General features: G+C 34.1%; 1 protein-coding gene across 2 annotated transcripts in view; it reads right to left on the bottom strand.

Annotated features, from left to right (window-relative positions):
- Positions 1 to 2,188: 2,188 nt before the first annotated feature.
- Positions 2,189 to 14,759, bottom strand: part of LOC102805571 (death-associated protein kinase 1-like) — a 38,555-nt gene continuing 25,984 nt past the window's right edge. For both annotated transcript variants that reach the window (XM_085508657.1, XM_085508658.1), the window contains 8 exons: positions 13,257 to 13,391; positions 12,357 to 12,461; positions 12,156 to 12,272; positions 11,755 to 12,015; positions 9,529 to 9,640; positions 7,942 to 8,105; positions 4,844 to 5,032; positions 2,189 to 4,490 (listed from right to left, as the gene is read on the bottom strand). In XM_085508657.1, coding sequence (XP_085364783.1) covers positions 3,228 to 4,490; positions 4,844 to 5,032; positions 7,942 to 8,105; positions 9,529 to 9,640; positions 11,755 to 12,015; positions 12,156 to 12,272; positions 12,357 to 12,461; positions 13,257 to 13,391 — 2,346 coding nt within the window. In that variant the 3' untranslated portion in view covers positions 2,189 to 3,227. The remainder of the gene's footprint in view (positions 4,491 to 4,843; positions 5,033 to 7,941; positions 8,106 to 9,528; positions 9,641 to 11,754; positions 12,016 to 12,155; positions 12,273 to 12,356; positions 12,462 to 13,256; positions 13,392 to 14,759) is intronic.

Here is a 14,759-nt window from a genome sequence, read left to right as displayed (position 1 = left end):
TTAGTTGACTGGAGATACTGCCCTGTGTGGAGTTAATGTGTGTGTAATAACTGCAAGGTTCAGTGGAGCTGCTGCCTTGTGTGGGATTAATGTGTGTGTAATAGCTGCTTAGTTGACTGGAGTTACTGTCCTGTGCGGGGTTAATGTGTGTGTAATAGCTGCTTAGTTGACTGGAGTTACTACCCTGTGTGGCGTTAATGTGTGTGTAATAGCTGCTTAGTTGACAGGAGTTACTGTCTTGTGAGGGGTTAATGTGTGTGTAATATCTGCTAAGCTGACTGGGGTTACTGCCATGTATGGAGTTAATGTGTGTGTAATAGCTGCTTAGTTTACAGAAGTTACTGTCCTGTGTAGGAATAATGTGTGTTTAATAGCTGCTTAGTTGACTGGAGTTACTACTCTATGTAGAGTTAATGGTGTGTAATAGCTGCTTAGTTGACTGGAGTTACTACTCTATGTGGAGTTAATGGGTGTGTAATAGCTGCTTAGTTGACTGGAGTTACTACTCTATGTGGAGTTAATGTGTGTGTAATAGCTGCTTAGTTGACTGGAGTTACTACTCTATGTGGAGTTAATGTGTGTGTAATAGGTGCTTAGTCTACTGGAGTTACTACTCTATGTGGAGTTAATGTGTGTGTAATAGCTGCTTAGTTGACTGGAGTTACTACTCTATGTGGAGTTAATGTGTGTGTAATAGCTGCTTAGTTGACTGGAGTTACTACTCTATGTAGAGTTAATGGGTGTGTAATAGCTGCTTAGTTGACTGGAGTTACTACTCTATGTGGAGTTAATGGGTGTGTAATAGCTGCTTAGTTGACTGGAGTTACTACTCTATGTGGAGTTAATGTGTGGGTGTAATAACTGCTTAGTTGACTGGAGTTAATGCCCTGTGGAGATAATTTTTCTTTGGCATTTCTGATTATTTAGGAAATTAAGTATGACGCACTACCCATTATAGCGTCTTATAATTCCACTTATCAGATTTAAAGGTGTTATAACGTCATTATCACACGTTGATGTTTATTTTTAAATAAGGCAATGGCAGGGATGTACACAATAGTGGGCAAAATAGTTGCACAGGAACATTGCTGTTCGGGGAATTGTTTTCACATAATAATGGCCAGTGGGAAGTCATTTTATTATTTTATAACACAGTAGACTGTCCGCAAATTGAATATTTTTAACAAGAAAGAAGTAAACAGACTGGTCAGCGTGTTGTGGATGTTTGTATTCCAGTTACATGTAGAAGTCGCGAGCAAACAACATGCCAAAATATGCACATTTCCATGCCGAATCGCAACGAAACATGGAACATTTCTGCCATGGCTCGACAGTGAAGAACCATTTCTGCCCAAGTTTATTCCTATATCTGACATTAGTAAGTAAGTAATAACTTTATTGATTTCGTATCCTTATTGGGATCTTGAAAATAATACAATAAAGAATGTTGTTTCAATAAACAACAGCTAGCTAAAAAAGTAACAAAATAGAGTAAACAATTAGAAAATTACATCAATAAGTAAAATAGAACAAAAGTAAAAGAAAAAATACAAGAAATGTAAAATTGAGTGATTATTTTGGGGCAGCTGGTGGTTTTTTCAGTGTAATATCTCTGCGGTTAAAGCAGTTAAAAATGTATTTTGCATAGTCAGTGATTTCTTTGTTGTCGGTAGAGGTGAGAATTTTTATCATGATTTAGTAAACAATCTCACTTCTAACCGACAACGACCTTTGAGAATGAATGGTGAGAAGTTGAACTACCAGACTATATGTTCCATCGAATAGTAAATAGGAAAACACAGACTACTTCTTGTGCTTGGCACAGAAACGTAGATTTTTGTAATTGGTGGAACACATTCTCTCAATTACAAACCCACATTTTTTAACAATCTCCAAATATCCCCTCCACAACGGACTGCTCCCATATCAATATAACCTCACAAAAGAAAATATATGTTATCTTTCTCATTGGTGATGGTTAGCGCTTTTGTGTGTACCCACAGCTTCTACAAGTAAATTTAAATGTTAGTCACCACACCTTTGCAGTTCATTTTATTTAATTAACTGAACGATATGCAGAAATTTGTGGGGAAGTCTCAGATTGTTAGTTTAAGTTAAACTGTTCCACTATAAAGCAGTGTTAACACAAACTAATACTAACTCAATAATATATATAACAAAGTCACGATTTGAAATTTTGCAATAAATCAGTTTTTTTTAATACATTTTGCCTATAGGGGATATCAATGCACTAAAACATACACACTAAATTACATTCAATTCAATTACTGATTTATTTATTAATAAACATCGGATAAATTTGAAACTACAAAGTTGAATTGAAACTGTTGTTCATATCTATGTCATACAGATATGAATTTAATTCCATTATTGAAAACCAATAAATGAATGTTCATGTTAAATACATTGTATGCTGCTATTGCTGGTGAATATTGTAATGTATATTAAATGATATTTATTGTTTTCTCAATTCATCAAAGTAACAATGCTGTGTAACAGTAAGACTATGTAATCAACATAGTATAGATATTCTTGCATATTATAACATTTATATATACTTAAACAGTAGAAATTAATTCAAAACAAAATGTTTCAACTAAGGTACAGCTAATTTTAACTAATGTCACACAAAAGTAAAAAGGTATGCTTTGATATAAGACTCATTAATTAGCGCCCAGAGAATGATTCATTTGATAAACAATGTTTGAAAATTACAGACAGAAAGTAAATCCTTACTATAAAATATAATTCTAATTATAAAAACGAATATAAATGAGTAATGTTACTATATCATAGTGGATACCAGAAAAGTGTATCTCAAGAATATTTAAAATCAATCAAAAATGCAATAAAGAGAACTAACATATTTAAAACAATCCTATACGTCATTGATATGTAGATTTGGTACACAGTAAAATCCATATCCAGAGTATACAGTATGGTGCACCTTGCTTTCTAGTCAAACCCTTGAATAACACGTTGACATGAGCTATGCTACTGAAATACCATAACTCCAACACTCGTATAGACTGGCATCATCAAAAATAGTTTTGCAATCAAACTAATATCTCATGAAAATTTTGTCAGTGAATTTGCGTTAATAATTCAAATATCAAGAGGTTAAATGAACATTGATTGTACTGTCATCGTGCATTGCATGACCATGCAAATGATAATAAAATACAATTTTGTCAAGGTAGTTATTCTCATTCATCCTCTTCTTCGTCTTCCACTTTAGCTTGTTGAGGTTTTCCATCTGGGTATTTAAGCATATCTTCAATCGCACGTGTCACAAAGTAGTTTTCTAGGTACAACTTGTTGATTTCCAACAGATTTTCGATGCTGCTTTCATGATACACCTTCCCATCTGTTGACTTTGCGGATGCTCCATCTCTTCTAACAGTTGTTACCCAGTTTTCAGACCACTTGTCAAGGAGTAAATCAGTAACATAAAGACCTGCATTGGAAGCACGTGCAGCTATTGCTTCATGTTCAGCACGAGATATCCCCATATACCGAGACAGCAGTCGGTGGTCTTTAGTGTCATCTCTTTCTTTTTCCAATAGAATCGCCACTTCTTGTCTTGTTTTGTGCTCCATCCACTTTACATCAGACTTGATACCATTTTCTTTTAGAACTGTCAGGTCAAATCCTGGAACCAGTAAATCTGTAACCTCCTCTGCTATTCCAATCACTTCATCATAGACTGTGACTTTCATTTTTTCTGCTTGAAGTATTTGCTCTATCGGATATGATCTGACTTCATTGAGGTCATGGTGGTTTCGCAAGGAAAATCTGCTAGTGACATGAAACTCCACATCTGCACCAGGGCTTGTTTCATGTAACACCTGACGCATAACAACAGCTACCTTTTGCTTTAACGAATGACACTCTTCAAATTGGTTTCTTCCTTCACATCGAACGGCGACACCAACATCACGTTTGTCTTCTGAAAGAAAGACCAGGGCTTCAACATCCTCACAGAGCTTGATACCGTTTTTCCATATACCACTTGGTGGCCGCTGCAATTTTGTGTAAAGATCGTGAAGACGTGCTTGCAGTCGAGGAAAGAAATTGGGAGAAAACATATCAGCTTCTGCCTTGCACAGGAATTCTTTACCAAAATAAAGACGCATTTGGGGTTCTGCTTTCCACTTATCTTTTGGCATATCTGTTGAAAGTAAATTTGGAATAATATACTTCCCTTGATGGCCACCACCATAATCATTTGCACTCAATGGAACAATTATATCAAAGTGGGTCAGCAGGGGTATCAGCAAGCCCATATCTGCTTCCTTCACAAGCACTTCTTGGATGTCTTCAAATGTGTATATCGTCTGCTTCTTTAATATCTTCGCGTACTGGACAAACAGGTCAGTAGCCATAAGTGGTCCGATTATTCTATCACAAAACCACTGAGGAACAAGTATTATCACAGCTTCCATATCAGACATTCTGATATACAGAATCTGAAACATACAAAAATAACACAATGACGTCAAAATAAATTGGATAATTAATATGTTGCCTCAATGCATCAGTAATTTTTACATGTGTACAATACATATTATTTATGTCATCAGTTTATTTCAATATATATATTATTTACAGAACATGTAAAGAATTTTTTTCCAATGAAATTACCACAGTATAGCATTATTCACACAGGTATATGTGTGTTTCTGTTATGAGATATAACTATTGGCAAATCAAGGCACTGTATGAATTTTGAATATTTGATGATGACATTATTGAAGGTAAAACTGTAGACTTTGAAAATATGCATCATAGTAACATTTTATACTTATTAGTGTCCACTTACATCTCCGTTGTCATAAAGATACTCAGATGCCTTACTCAGGAAAACTTCTTCAACTGATGAATCGATGTCTAGTCTAACATTGGTCACATAATCGTTCCAATACATAACAGGAAAAAATTTACGTTTCTTAATCCATTTTTTCTTTCTACGAAGTATCTTTGCACATATCGCTGGCATTGGCTCTGATATCTACAAAAACATTAAATGATACTTGGCTAATAGACTAGGAAACCATATATGACGTACCGGTAGCCATTGAGCAATACTTGCACACGTGTTTGCCCTCTACATACAAGGTTATTCCTGTGATATGTCATAAATATAGTATAAACCCAACAGGATTATGCCCATTTCAGTTGCAATGTCAAGCATTATAATACCATGAACAAACAAGTCATTCACTGACAAGTCAGATAACTACACACATGGAGCTCCTTGCTACACACAACCCCACCAAAATAACTTAATGAACGAACCAACATCGTTCTGCATACATTCATTAGTGGGAGGAATACATTCACATATATTTTACATTAAAAATATATTCGCATTATAGCGCTCATATTAAGATTAAAAAAGCTTAGAAGCTTAGAAAGAACTCCTACTCCTATTACAAGCAATGATCAGGGTGGTTCGAAGTAGCTATGGTTTAGCAATTATAATATTTAATTATATATGATGACTTGATATTTTGGTCATATCTTGTCATAAACAAAATTATAGCACCAGCTGCATTTCCCTATCTGCAACAGTACACAAGATATTACAATTATGTATATTATTGAGGTCACATGACCATATATAGTGACATGAAATATTAGTCATATCACATTGATCTCAACCAAAAACTAATGACGTTTGTGCGTTATCCCAGAGCATATATGTACCTACCATGTTTCATTAAAATCTGTTGAGATATGCAGATTGGGTCATTAATATGCACAGGATTTCAACCAAAATAATCAGGTCTACGCAATATCCCAGGGCATCTATGTACCAATTTTCATTGAAATCTGTTGCATAGTACATGATGAAAATGCATAAATTTGGCTAAGTATTATTCAAATTAGGTAATTATTATCGATGTATATAAACCCGAAACATTGGATTACATTAGATCGTTGAAATGTCTTAGAGTACTAAGATTCATTGAAATAAGATATTAAGTATTTTAGATATTGATGGAAAAGCTGAAAAACCCACTAAATATGTTATGCAAATCAGGTAATTATTATGCACAGTCTTAATGTAGAACTAAAAGGTCAGTGTATCTATGTACCAAGTTTCATTGAAATGTAATGATTTGTACACAAAAAAAATCAGAAAAAAGGCCAAATATTTACTGATTATGCAAATTAGGCAATAAATATTCATGGTTATTAACCCAAGACTTATCAGGTCTGTGCATTGTACTAAGTTTCATTGTAGTTATTATTATTATAACATATGTACTGCAGTTTACTTTGATTCATCCCTGAAATCAAAATCGTTATTTCCACACCTCATATGCAAATGAGCCTGAGAGCAAACAAAGTAGTCCCTTCAGGAGTACCGTTTTTCGAAACATAGCAGAAATAAACAATATAAGAAGTACGATATTTTTCTCTTGGGGTACATGATTATACTTGCCGAGTGAAATAAAATTTGAACAACAGTAATGGTACTTTTTGGCAGTCACTTATTTCGACAACAACTAATTTGCATATCATCCATGCAATAATGTTTTCGGTATTTTCACGGTCGATATGCAAATGAACATGGTATTTCCATTGGTTACCGAATTATTTTTATTTTGTGAACACATTTTCGTCTGCTATTTGTGTCCGGTTCAAATCGTTCAGCAACATTTTTGGCATGTACGTTAGGTGTACATCTCATGGAATACTATGATTGGGAAACCTTAATGTATGTTGACCACCTAGAAACTGAGTTTTATAAACCTTGAAGGGCTCTCAGAAGATCCACCCGCCGTAAAATCAGCGATTACTATGGAGCCGCAATCATCAACATCGAGATACCAGGAGGTTTCTGCAGGCGACATTGCGGCGTTACTCAGTTCCAAATAAAGATTACCAACGCCAAATGAGCAACATTTTAACCGGTAACCAAGACTTAGTCAATCCACGACCAGCAAGCAGCATCATGCACAAAGTTGTAGCGTTCAGCTCAGCGACGACCGCTGTCGACAAAAGTCATCCCGTCAGTGGAGTACCGCTTCACTCGCTCGTGAAAGTATGGACGCAGGATACACCACATCACTCGTGAAAATAACTTCCATACGCAACGAAAGCCACAGGGAGGGTGTGGGGTTCATATTATCATCTTTATTTCAGACTGTCAAACATTTGAAGGTCCATATAAAACTAGCATGAAAAATTGACATTGATTTAATTTAATTTATTACTCAGCAGGCACTCATCAGATTTTTTCACTTTTTCCAGAGATTTTATGTAATGTATTTGAACATAAGCCATAGCGATACAAATACACATTCTAGAGATTTTACTTTCTAGATGTAAAAAAAAAAAAAAAAATTGAAAGTAAAAAATATGAAAACAAAATATGTGACTTGTATTTCTTTCCATAAACATACCTGGTAACATAGATTTTTAATTAGTGTGAATTACACACGACCCTTGTAGTTCCATGGTATTACTATATATGTGTTCTGTCACATGTATTGGTGTCATAAAAACACATCATTATTCACAGTGTTGCATTTATTTAAATGCATATATTAATTGCACACTGCTTTTGCTGATTTTAACAGCACTGGCAAGTTGGTCCACCTACTTTTCATCAGGGCCACTAACTTTTAAGAGTTGGTAGCCCTGGCGTCTACCACCTTATTTGTGGGAATTTATAACACTGCAAAGCTACTAGGATTAATATTAATATAAATTGTACCTTGCTTTCCCGCTTTACTAACCCTAAAGTAGCTCAACTTGACTTAAATTCAATTAACTATTAATATAAATTATAAAAAAGTGTGGGTCATGACTTGGTAGATCGGTCATCAAAACACACACACACACACACACACACATACATACATATACAAATACACACGGCAAAAACTTGCAAAAATACATATTTACCTGAATCACGTATTCTCTTCGTGTTTTCAGAATTCGCCGCAAGGTTTTCATACCAGAACTAGCATAATCGTGTACATTGAGAATCAATAGTTCATCTAAGATATGAATATATTGACTAAATATCTTCTCCAATCCTTCTTTCAATGTTTTAGCCATTTTGAAAGCTGAAATAAATAATTGACCATGTATTGAATTAGTTACATCATCATCTCATCTTATCGAAAAGTGAATTCACGTAGCAGGCGATGAACTCCACTTGATCTTTTGTTGTGTGGCTTTCTAACGGTGTTTTACTATGGAAGGAAAATTTCACAAAACAAATATATTATCTTTACTATTGCTACGCATCTGTAGTAGCATTTATGTCGCCAGTCAGTAATGTTACAATTTCGTTGTGACTGGGGAATGAAAAGTTTGCTTATTGTTTACCGTATCGAACAGGCCATATATTACTGGTCATCGCTGTGGCACTTTAGTTCAATGATACAAGGATGGCAAATATATATGATGCGTAACAGGTTATGTATTAGCTCTGTTAGTAGTTCTACAAACAGTTTGCCAGTGAAACGTACCGCTGTCTGCAGACTGCATGCCACGTTCTGGGTTGTCAGGATTGAGGGACTGTGTTAGAACTATGAATACAATGGCTCTGCGGAACGCTGTGAATTACATCTTGTCACAACATTTTTCCTCAAATAATTCACCAAGTGAAACGTCCTTGTGAGAAAGTTTGACTATATTATGCTATGTCAAATCTCTCCCCCTCATGTTTTTACAATGTAACAGTAGGGTTGCATGAATCCACATCTACCATTGGTTGACTTGTGCCCGAAAAGGTCAATGTGTGACAACCAAACATCATTTCATTTTCTGTGTCCAGTTCATGGCGGTTATACTGAGCAACATGCTCATACACAGGCCTCCGCACAAACAAAATCCACCGAAGTTTACAGGGACACGGGACTTAGATGATACACATTTTATATTTAGTTTGAAGGTTTTTGTCAGTTACAGCATTGTAACATGGCATAATCTCATTTTCAAAGATCTATGGTGCATGCCAGCGATTTTTTTTAAAATCAACACTGAAATCCACAGCTTACATACAAGTTTACATACGCCATTATTGAAACCACAATTGTCTCTGTTCACAATTTGTGAAAATTTCGAAGGTCAATCTACAATTTCACTGTCAATAAATCTAAATATAATTCCCTGGTTGATCGCGTTTTTGAAAACATGGCGATTTCCTAATGTTTCCAAAATCCATTACAACAAATAACAAAGTGAATTGCAAAAAAATGATGTATGCTTTCAATTATGTACACTCTTTTACCCCTAGATCTAGTATATTTTCGGATCAGTGCTACTCGCACTAACTACTCGCACTATGCCCATTTCAACACACATACAATGTACATACCTCAACTGTGTCACCAACAAAAAGTGATACAATGTATGTTAATCGTGTTTAGAATACATAAACACACTTGATGAATGCTGAACTAAATTTCTGGGACTATTAATATAAATATTATTAGTATTTATTATAATATTCATATTATAACAAAATAATGGTAAGCTTACCTTCAGAATAATAATTAAATTTTTTAGCCCAATCAGCTCTGCTTCCTACTAAGATTACCGTCAGCTTAACTCCAGGGTTTCTGACTTTTAACATTTGAAACCATTTAGTAATCTAAAATGTATCACATATATCAATTCAATTACTGATGATAAACTAAGTTGTCAATCTAAACCGCTAATGGTTCCAAATACACATTTTTAATGATGAGGTTATTACATGATATCACTCTTTGTAAAGCAGGTTGATATGAGTGACATCATAAGCTAATATTTTCAAGTGAACTAGTCTGAGTATCAAAACAAATAGGAAATCATGATTATTTGGAACTTATTATTGGAATTTATGCGATTTAGGCGTGGCGTTGCATGCATTAGTGGACATGCATTTTGCAAAAAATCCTATGTGCTGCTATTGGAGGCATATTTAAAATAATTCAAAATTTGAGACTAGCGCAATAAGATGTTCAGCAACTAATAATGGCCTGCTATTTGACATGCTCAACATAAAAACAGTGTGATCGACAGCATTAATATTTATAATACTCAGACAAATAGATTGCACATCTGTGGTTTCTAATCAGATTTATTAATTTAAATTTGAATTTTTGAGATATCAGAAAACAATAAAATGTTAACTTTCTTTTCAATCAACTTTCTAAAAGTCTATATAAATCTATGACATTAAATTGTGCTCCTACCTATATGAGAAAGTCTATAGTTTTAAGTGAATTATTAAAACTTCAAAAATGTATTTTAAAAATTAAATGATACATTTTTTGTTAGAACCATGATTTTCTATCCTTTGGACTGGTACCGTAATTTGTGTTCCTTAATTCTGTATCAAATCTTCAGAAAGTTTATATTCAATTGGTTGATGCTGTACATGTATACCAAGGCAGGAAACTTTTGTTTTATTTCAGTGTACATTTTTTGATTGACTGAAAAGTTTTTTATTACTGGTAGAGTTTATAATATTACCTGAATAATTTTTATAAACAAATCATATATTTTGAAGACTATAGAAGCAATTTGGTAGTAGGGGATTAATTTTTTCCAATTGTCAACTTCTTTCATTGTATTTCAAGTAATAATGTGCAATACTCATATATTCATGGTAATAGTTATGAGTTGTTTTTTATATTTTTCTCATTTCAATTATGTCTGGTACATTTTTTGAGCAATAAAGTACTTTTGTATTGTATCACTAGTTTATAATGGTATTTAAATGATTGATGGATTCCTTCTCCCCCCAAAAAGGCTAAAGGAAAAAATAAACCGGTAATATTTTGACCCAACATCCTATAGGATTCCTATAGAATAAATTCCTGTAAGATTCCTGTAATATTTTGATGCAAAATCCTATAGGATTCCTACAGTACAAATTCTTGAAAGATTCCTATAGTATTTCAACGCAAAATTCTATACGAACAGAAGTCCAATAGGAAAATGTTTTTGAATGAATATTATAGGAATTCTATAGACATTTTTCCCATAGGAGTCCTATGGAAAACTTTTGTAACAGCACAAATGCAGACACAGAGTAAAATTCAATCACCATAACTCTCCAAACTATGTTGTCAAAACTAATATTCTAATTCTGTTCAGCAATAGATACTAAACTGAATATTCTAGATTGTATTTTGTTTACTTATTATCTTTTAAATTCATATTAATATTTTCGTTTTATTTTCAGATATGGTTATTCATTTTTACTCGTGTTGTCATTGAATTCAGTATGAATTTCGATGCTATAAATATTCAACCAAACCTAGACCTTGATTTTGATATTTAATTTGATATATGGTCATGGACAGTTAAATTATAAGCAACCCTTGACACTTTTTTCAAGATAATTCAACTGATATTCTATCAGCTATGTATTTAATTCAGACTGTTGGTTTTTAAATTTGCACTTTTATGGAGCAAGAGTCAGATAAGACATTTGGTAATGCCAGAGATTCTGATCAAAATCATTTTGTAAATAAATCTATCAAGAAAGTGAACAAATTCTAAACAGAATGTTATTACTGCATATCAAGATGTGACCAGTATATTTTTGGTTTCCTGTAGGTATAGTGCTATATACAATATTGCTAGAATCGGATCAAAATTTCCCATAAACAAGTCTAGTCAGATAATCATCATATACTTGTCATTATTGTTAGCGTTACCAAGCAGACTTGAACTTGATGACACAGCTGATAACATATTGAAATTATCTCTTACCCGAGTCTTTTCTCTCTCCATAATATCCAACGGTCTGATTATCTTCCCGTTTATAAAGTCACACACCTGGTACATCACAATTATAGTAGCCAAACCGGCATATAGAAACATGGCGTGACTGGAAAAATAACTCTCTTGTCCTGCCATATCTAACATAACCATTTTACCAACACCTGGCACTTTTTCTTTAGATATGTCTATGCCTGGGGTCAGAACATAATTATCTTTGCCTGGAGCAGGACCAGCTTTAGATTTGGATGTCTGAAATATATGATAAATATCCATGAAATATATCTACCATACATTTTTACAATTTCGATGAAATATTGGTGAACTATATGTCAAGTACTACTGATAGATGACCATTGTAAAACAAAATATACTATTATAACAATACTCACTTTGAGTAAAGACTTCTTCAGAGTTGTTTTCCCTGAACCTCCATCTCCACAAAACAGTAATTTTGTTGTTTCAATCGGGATTCCTTGCTCCTTCTGTAGTATTTTATAGTCACGTTCCTAAAATATATTTTATTTAAATTTAACTTCAGAATAACATTGTGATTGTTCGATACTATGTTTTGTCTGCAACCAGAGTAATACCTTTTTCACTTTTGTCAACAATATCTCAGCTTCTTCATAAAATTTGTTCTGAAGATCACTTCCTGTACCAATTTTAGACCTCACATACTCGATTGCAGTCTCATCCTGATAATTAAAAACAAAATTGTAACTATATAAACTAACCCAGATTAACCCAAATCTGTACAATCATCTCTGTAAAATGAGCAGAACACTCGTAAAAAACAAAATGGCCACCAGTCTGCCATTTTGAATCGAATCACGGAAAAACAATGACGTGCATCAGTAACCCACTATGACTGATGTCAATGCCAAGTTTGAATAGAATCAGTCAAGGCATGTCTAAGAAATGGTTGATGACCAACCATTTTATTTGTTTTTGACGATAATGGCCACCATTCGGCTAAATTTCGATGAAAATGAAAAACAACTGAAAACATATTTAACCCATTATATCTTGCCTTTGTACAAAATTTAACCCAAATCTGTACAATCATCTCTGTAAAATGAACAGAATACTCGTAAAAAACAAAATAAGTCTTCGTTTTGGACTAGGTCCGACGGGGACTAACACAAGGAGGCTGTCACTGCAGCATGCACAACCGTGCTCGGGTGCCACAGTGTCCTTGCCACAGTACCAGGGTTGCCGTAGTGACCACTCACACTCAGGTACCACATTGCCCATGTCATGATACAACTCAAACGACCAAGGTGCATCATGGGAGGGACCGCCATGACACCTGCACATGCAAAGTATGAATACCAATACTTCAATTTCTTCAATGAAGCTTCTGTAACAAGTCTGATGTGAAAATGTGAAACAAGTTGTGTAAAGTTACAATTACTGTGTTAACCCATTTAAGAACAATTTTATGTTATTTATAAATCAATCATATATATCACCAAATGTAAATTACAAACCTTATTTGGTGACATCATATCAATGTTTTTCTCTAATAAAATCTTCATGATATTCAATGCATTGGCTTTATCTTGTGATGTCTTGACACACCAGCTGGCCTCATCAATCATTTTAAACAGTGCGTTCTTATGTTTCTGCAATATAATATACAGGTTGATGGAAAACAAAAATTACTGAACAAAGTACAAGTTTGAAGAATCATTGTTTATATAGTTATATCAATATCAGGAGTTGTTAAAACAGTTGTGGGAATGAGTAGAAAAAACAACAATCCAAGTGAACAAATCATTAAAATTGACACAGTCCCCGTTAAATTTTTGAAAGTTCTCTTCTCATATGAAAGTCTTCTCATATTAAAGCGGAGGGGTTGTCGCGAGCGTGTCCTTGAAACTTGAGTTCCAAGTGGCGTATACAACACATTGTTTATTTACATCAAAACACGTGTTCCATGTAGTAGTAACAGTGTTCTCCCCAGACTCCATGCCAAGCGTCGCAGGTGATTTGCATAACAATGCATCTAATTTGCATAATTTATTTGCATAATAATTTGTTTATCCAACAAACATTGTGATACATTAAGTACAATAAAGAAGAGATATTTTTTATAGCTCATATATTTTATTTCATTTTATATCACTTCATTGTATTTTAAGTGTGCATCAAGTCAACAGTTTGAAATAGAATAGCAAAAAATGTATTGTTATGATTATATTGTTATCCATGGAGGTAACTGGTTCATCATTATTTTGTGTACAACAAGTACATTCAGTTTTAATGCCCATGTCACTGTCAGTTCATATGACGTGGGGAAAACATTTTTTGGTTAAATTTGTATAGTCTGCCAGATTGCGTTTATCGGAATGTGACTTAGAAATTAATAAATCAACAAGTCATTGTCAATGACACGTCCCCGTTCCGTTCATATTTGAGTGACATGTACATTCAAAGCAGATCATGACCGAAATGCACCTGCATATGTACAACACATTGTGCTAAATCTGAACAAAATCCATCCATGCATGACTGAGATCCGGTTCTGGAATTGTGAAAATACGTGATTTTGATGCATTTTCGGCCTTAAAATGGCCATCATTCCGCTATTGTTAAGCAGATCATGAAACAAATTTTAATGCACATATATATTTGTGACATGATGTACCATGTGTGTGTGAAGTTTGAACTTGATCAATCCAGACATATCTTGGATACGGATCCAGAACTGAATTCTTTAACAAAATGGCCGCCAGTCGGCCATTTCGAACTTGATCCGAAAAAAAAGACGTGCATCAAGGTCCTATTATGTTTAATGTATGTACCAAATTTGAACAAAATCCATCCATGCATAACTGAGATACGGGTCCGGAATAGTGAAAATGTGCGATTTCAATGCATTTTCGGCCTTAAAGCGGCCCCCATTTGGCTATCGTTAATGAGATCATGAAACAAATGCACATACATATTTGTGACATGATGTACCTTGTGTGTGTGAAGTTTGAACTTGA

This window comes from Saccoglossus kowalevskii, chromosome 15 (assembly GCF_978046115.1).
Source record: "Saccoglossus kowalevskii chromosome 15, keSacKowa6.1, whole genome shotgun sequence".
Classification (NCBI taxonomy): domain Eukaryota; kingdom Metazoa; phylum Hemichordata; class Enteropneusta; family Harrimaniidae; genus Saccoglossus; species Saccoglossus kowalevskii.
Note: the sequence above shows the minus strand (reverse complement) of the source record. Positions and strands in the feature narration are given on the sequence as shown.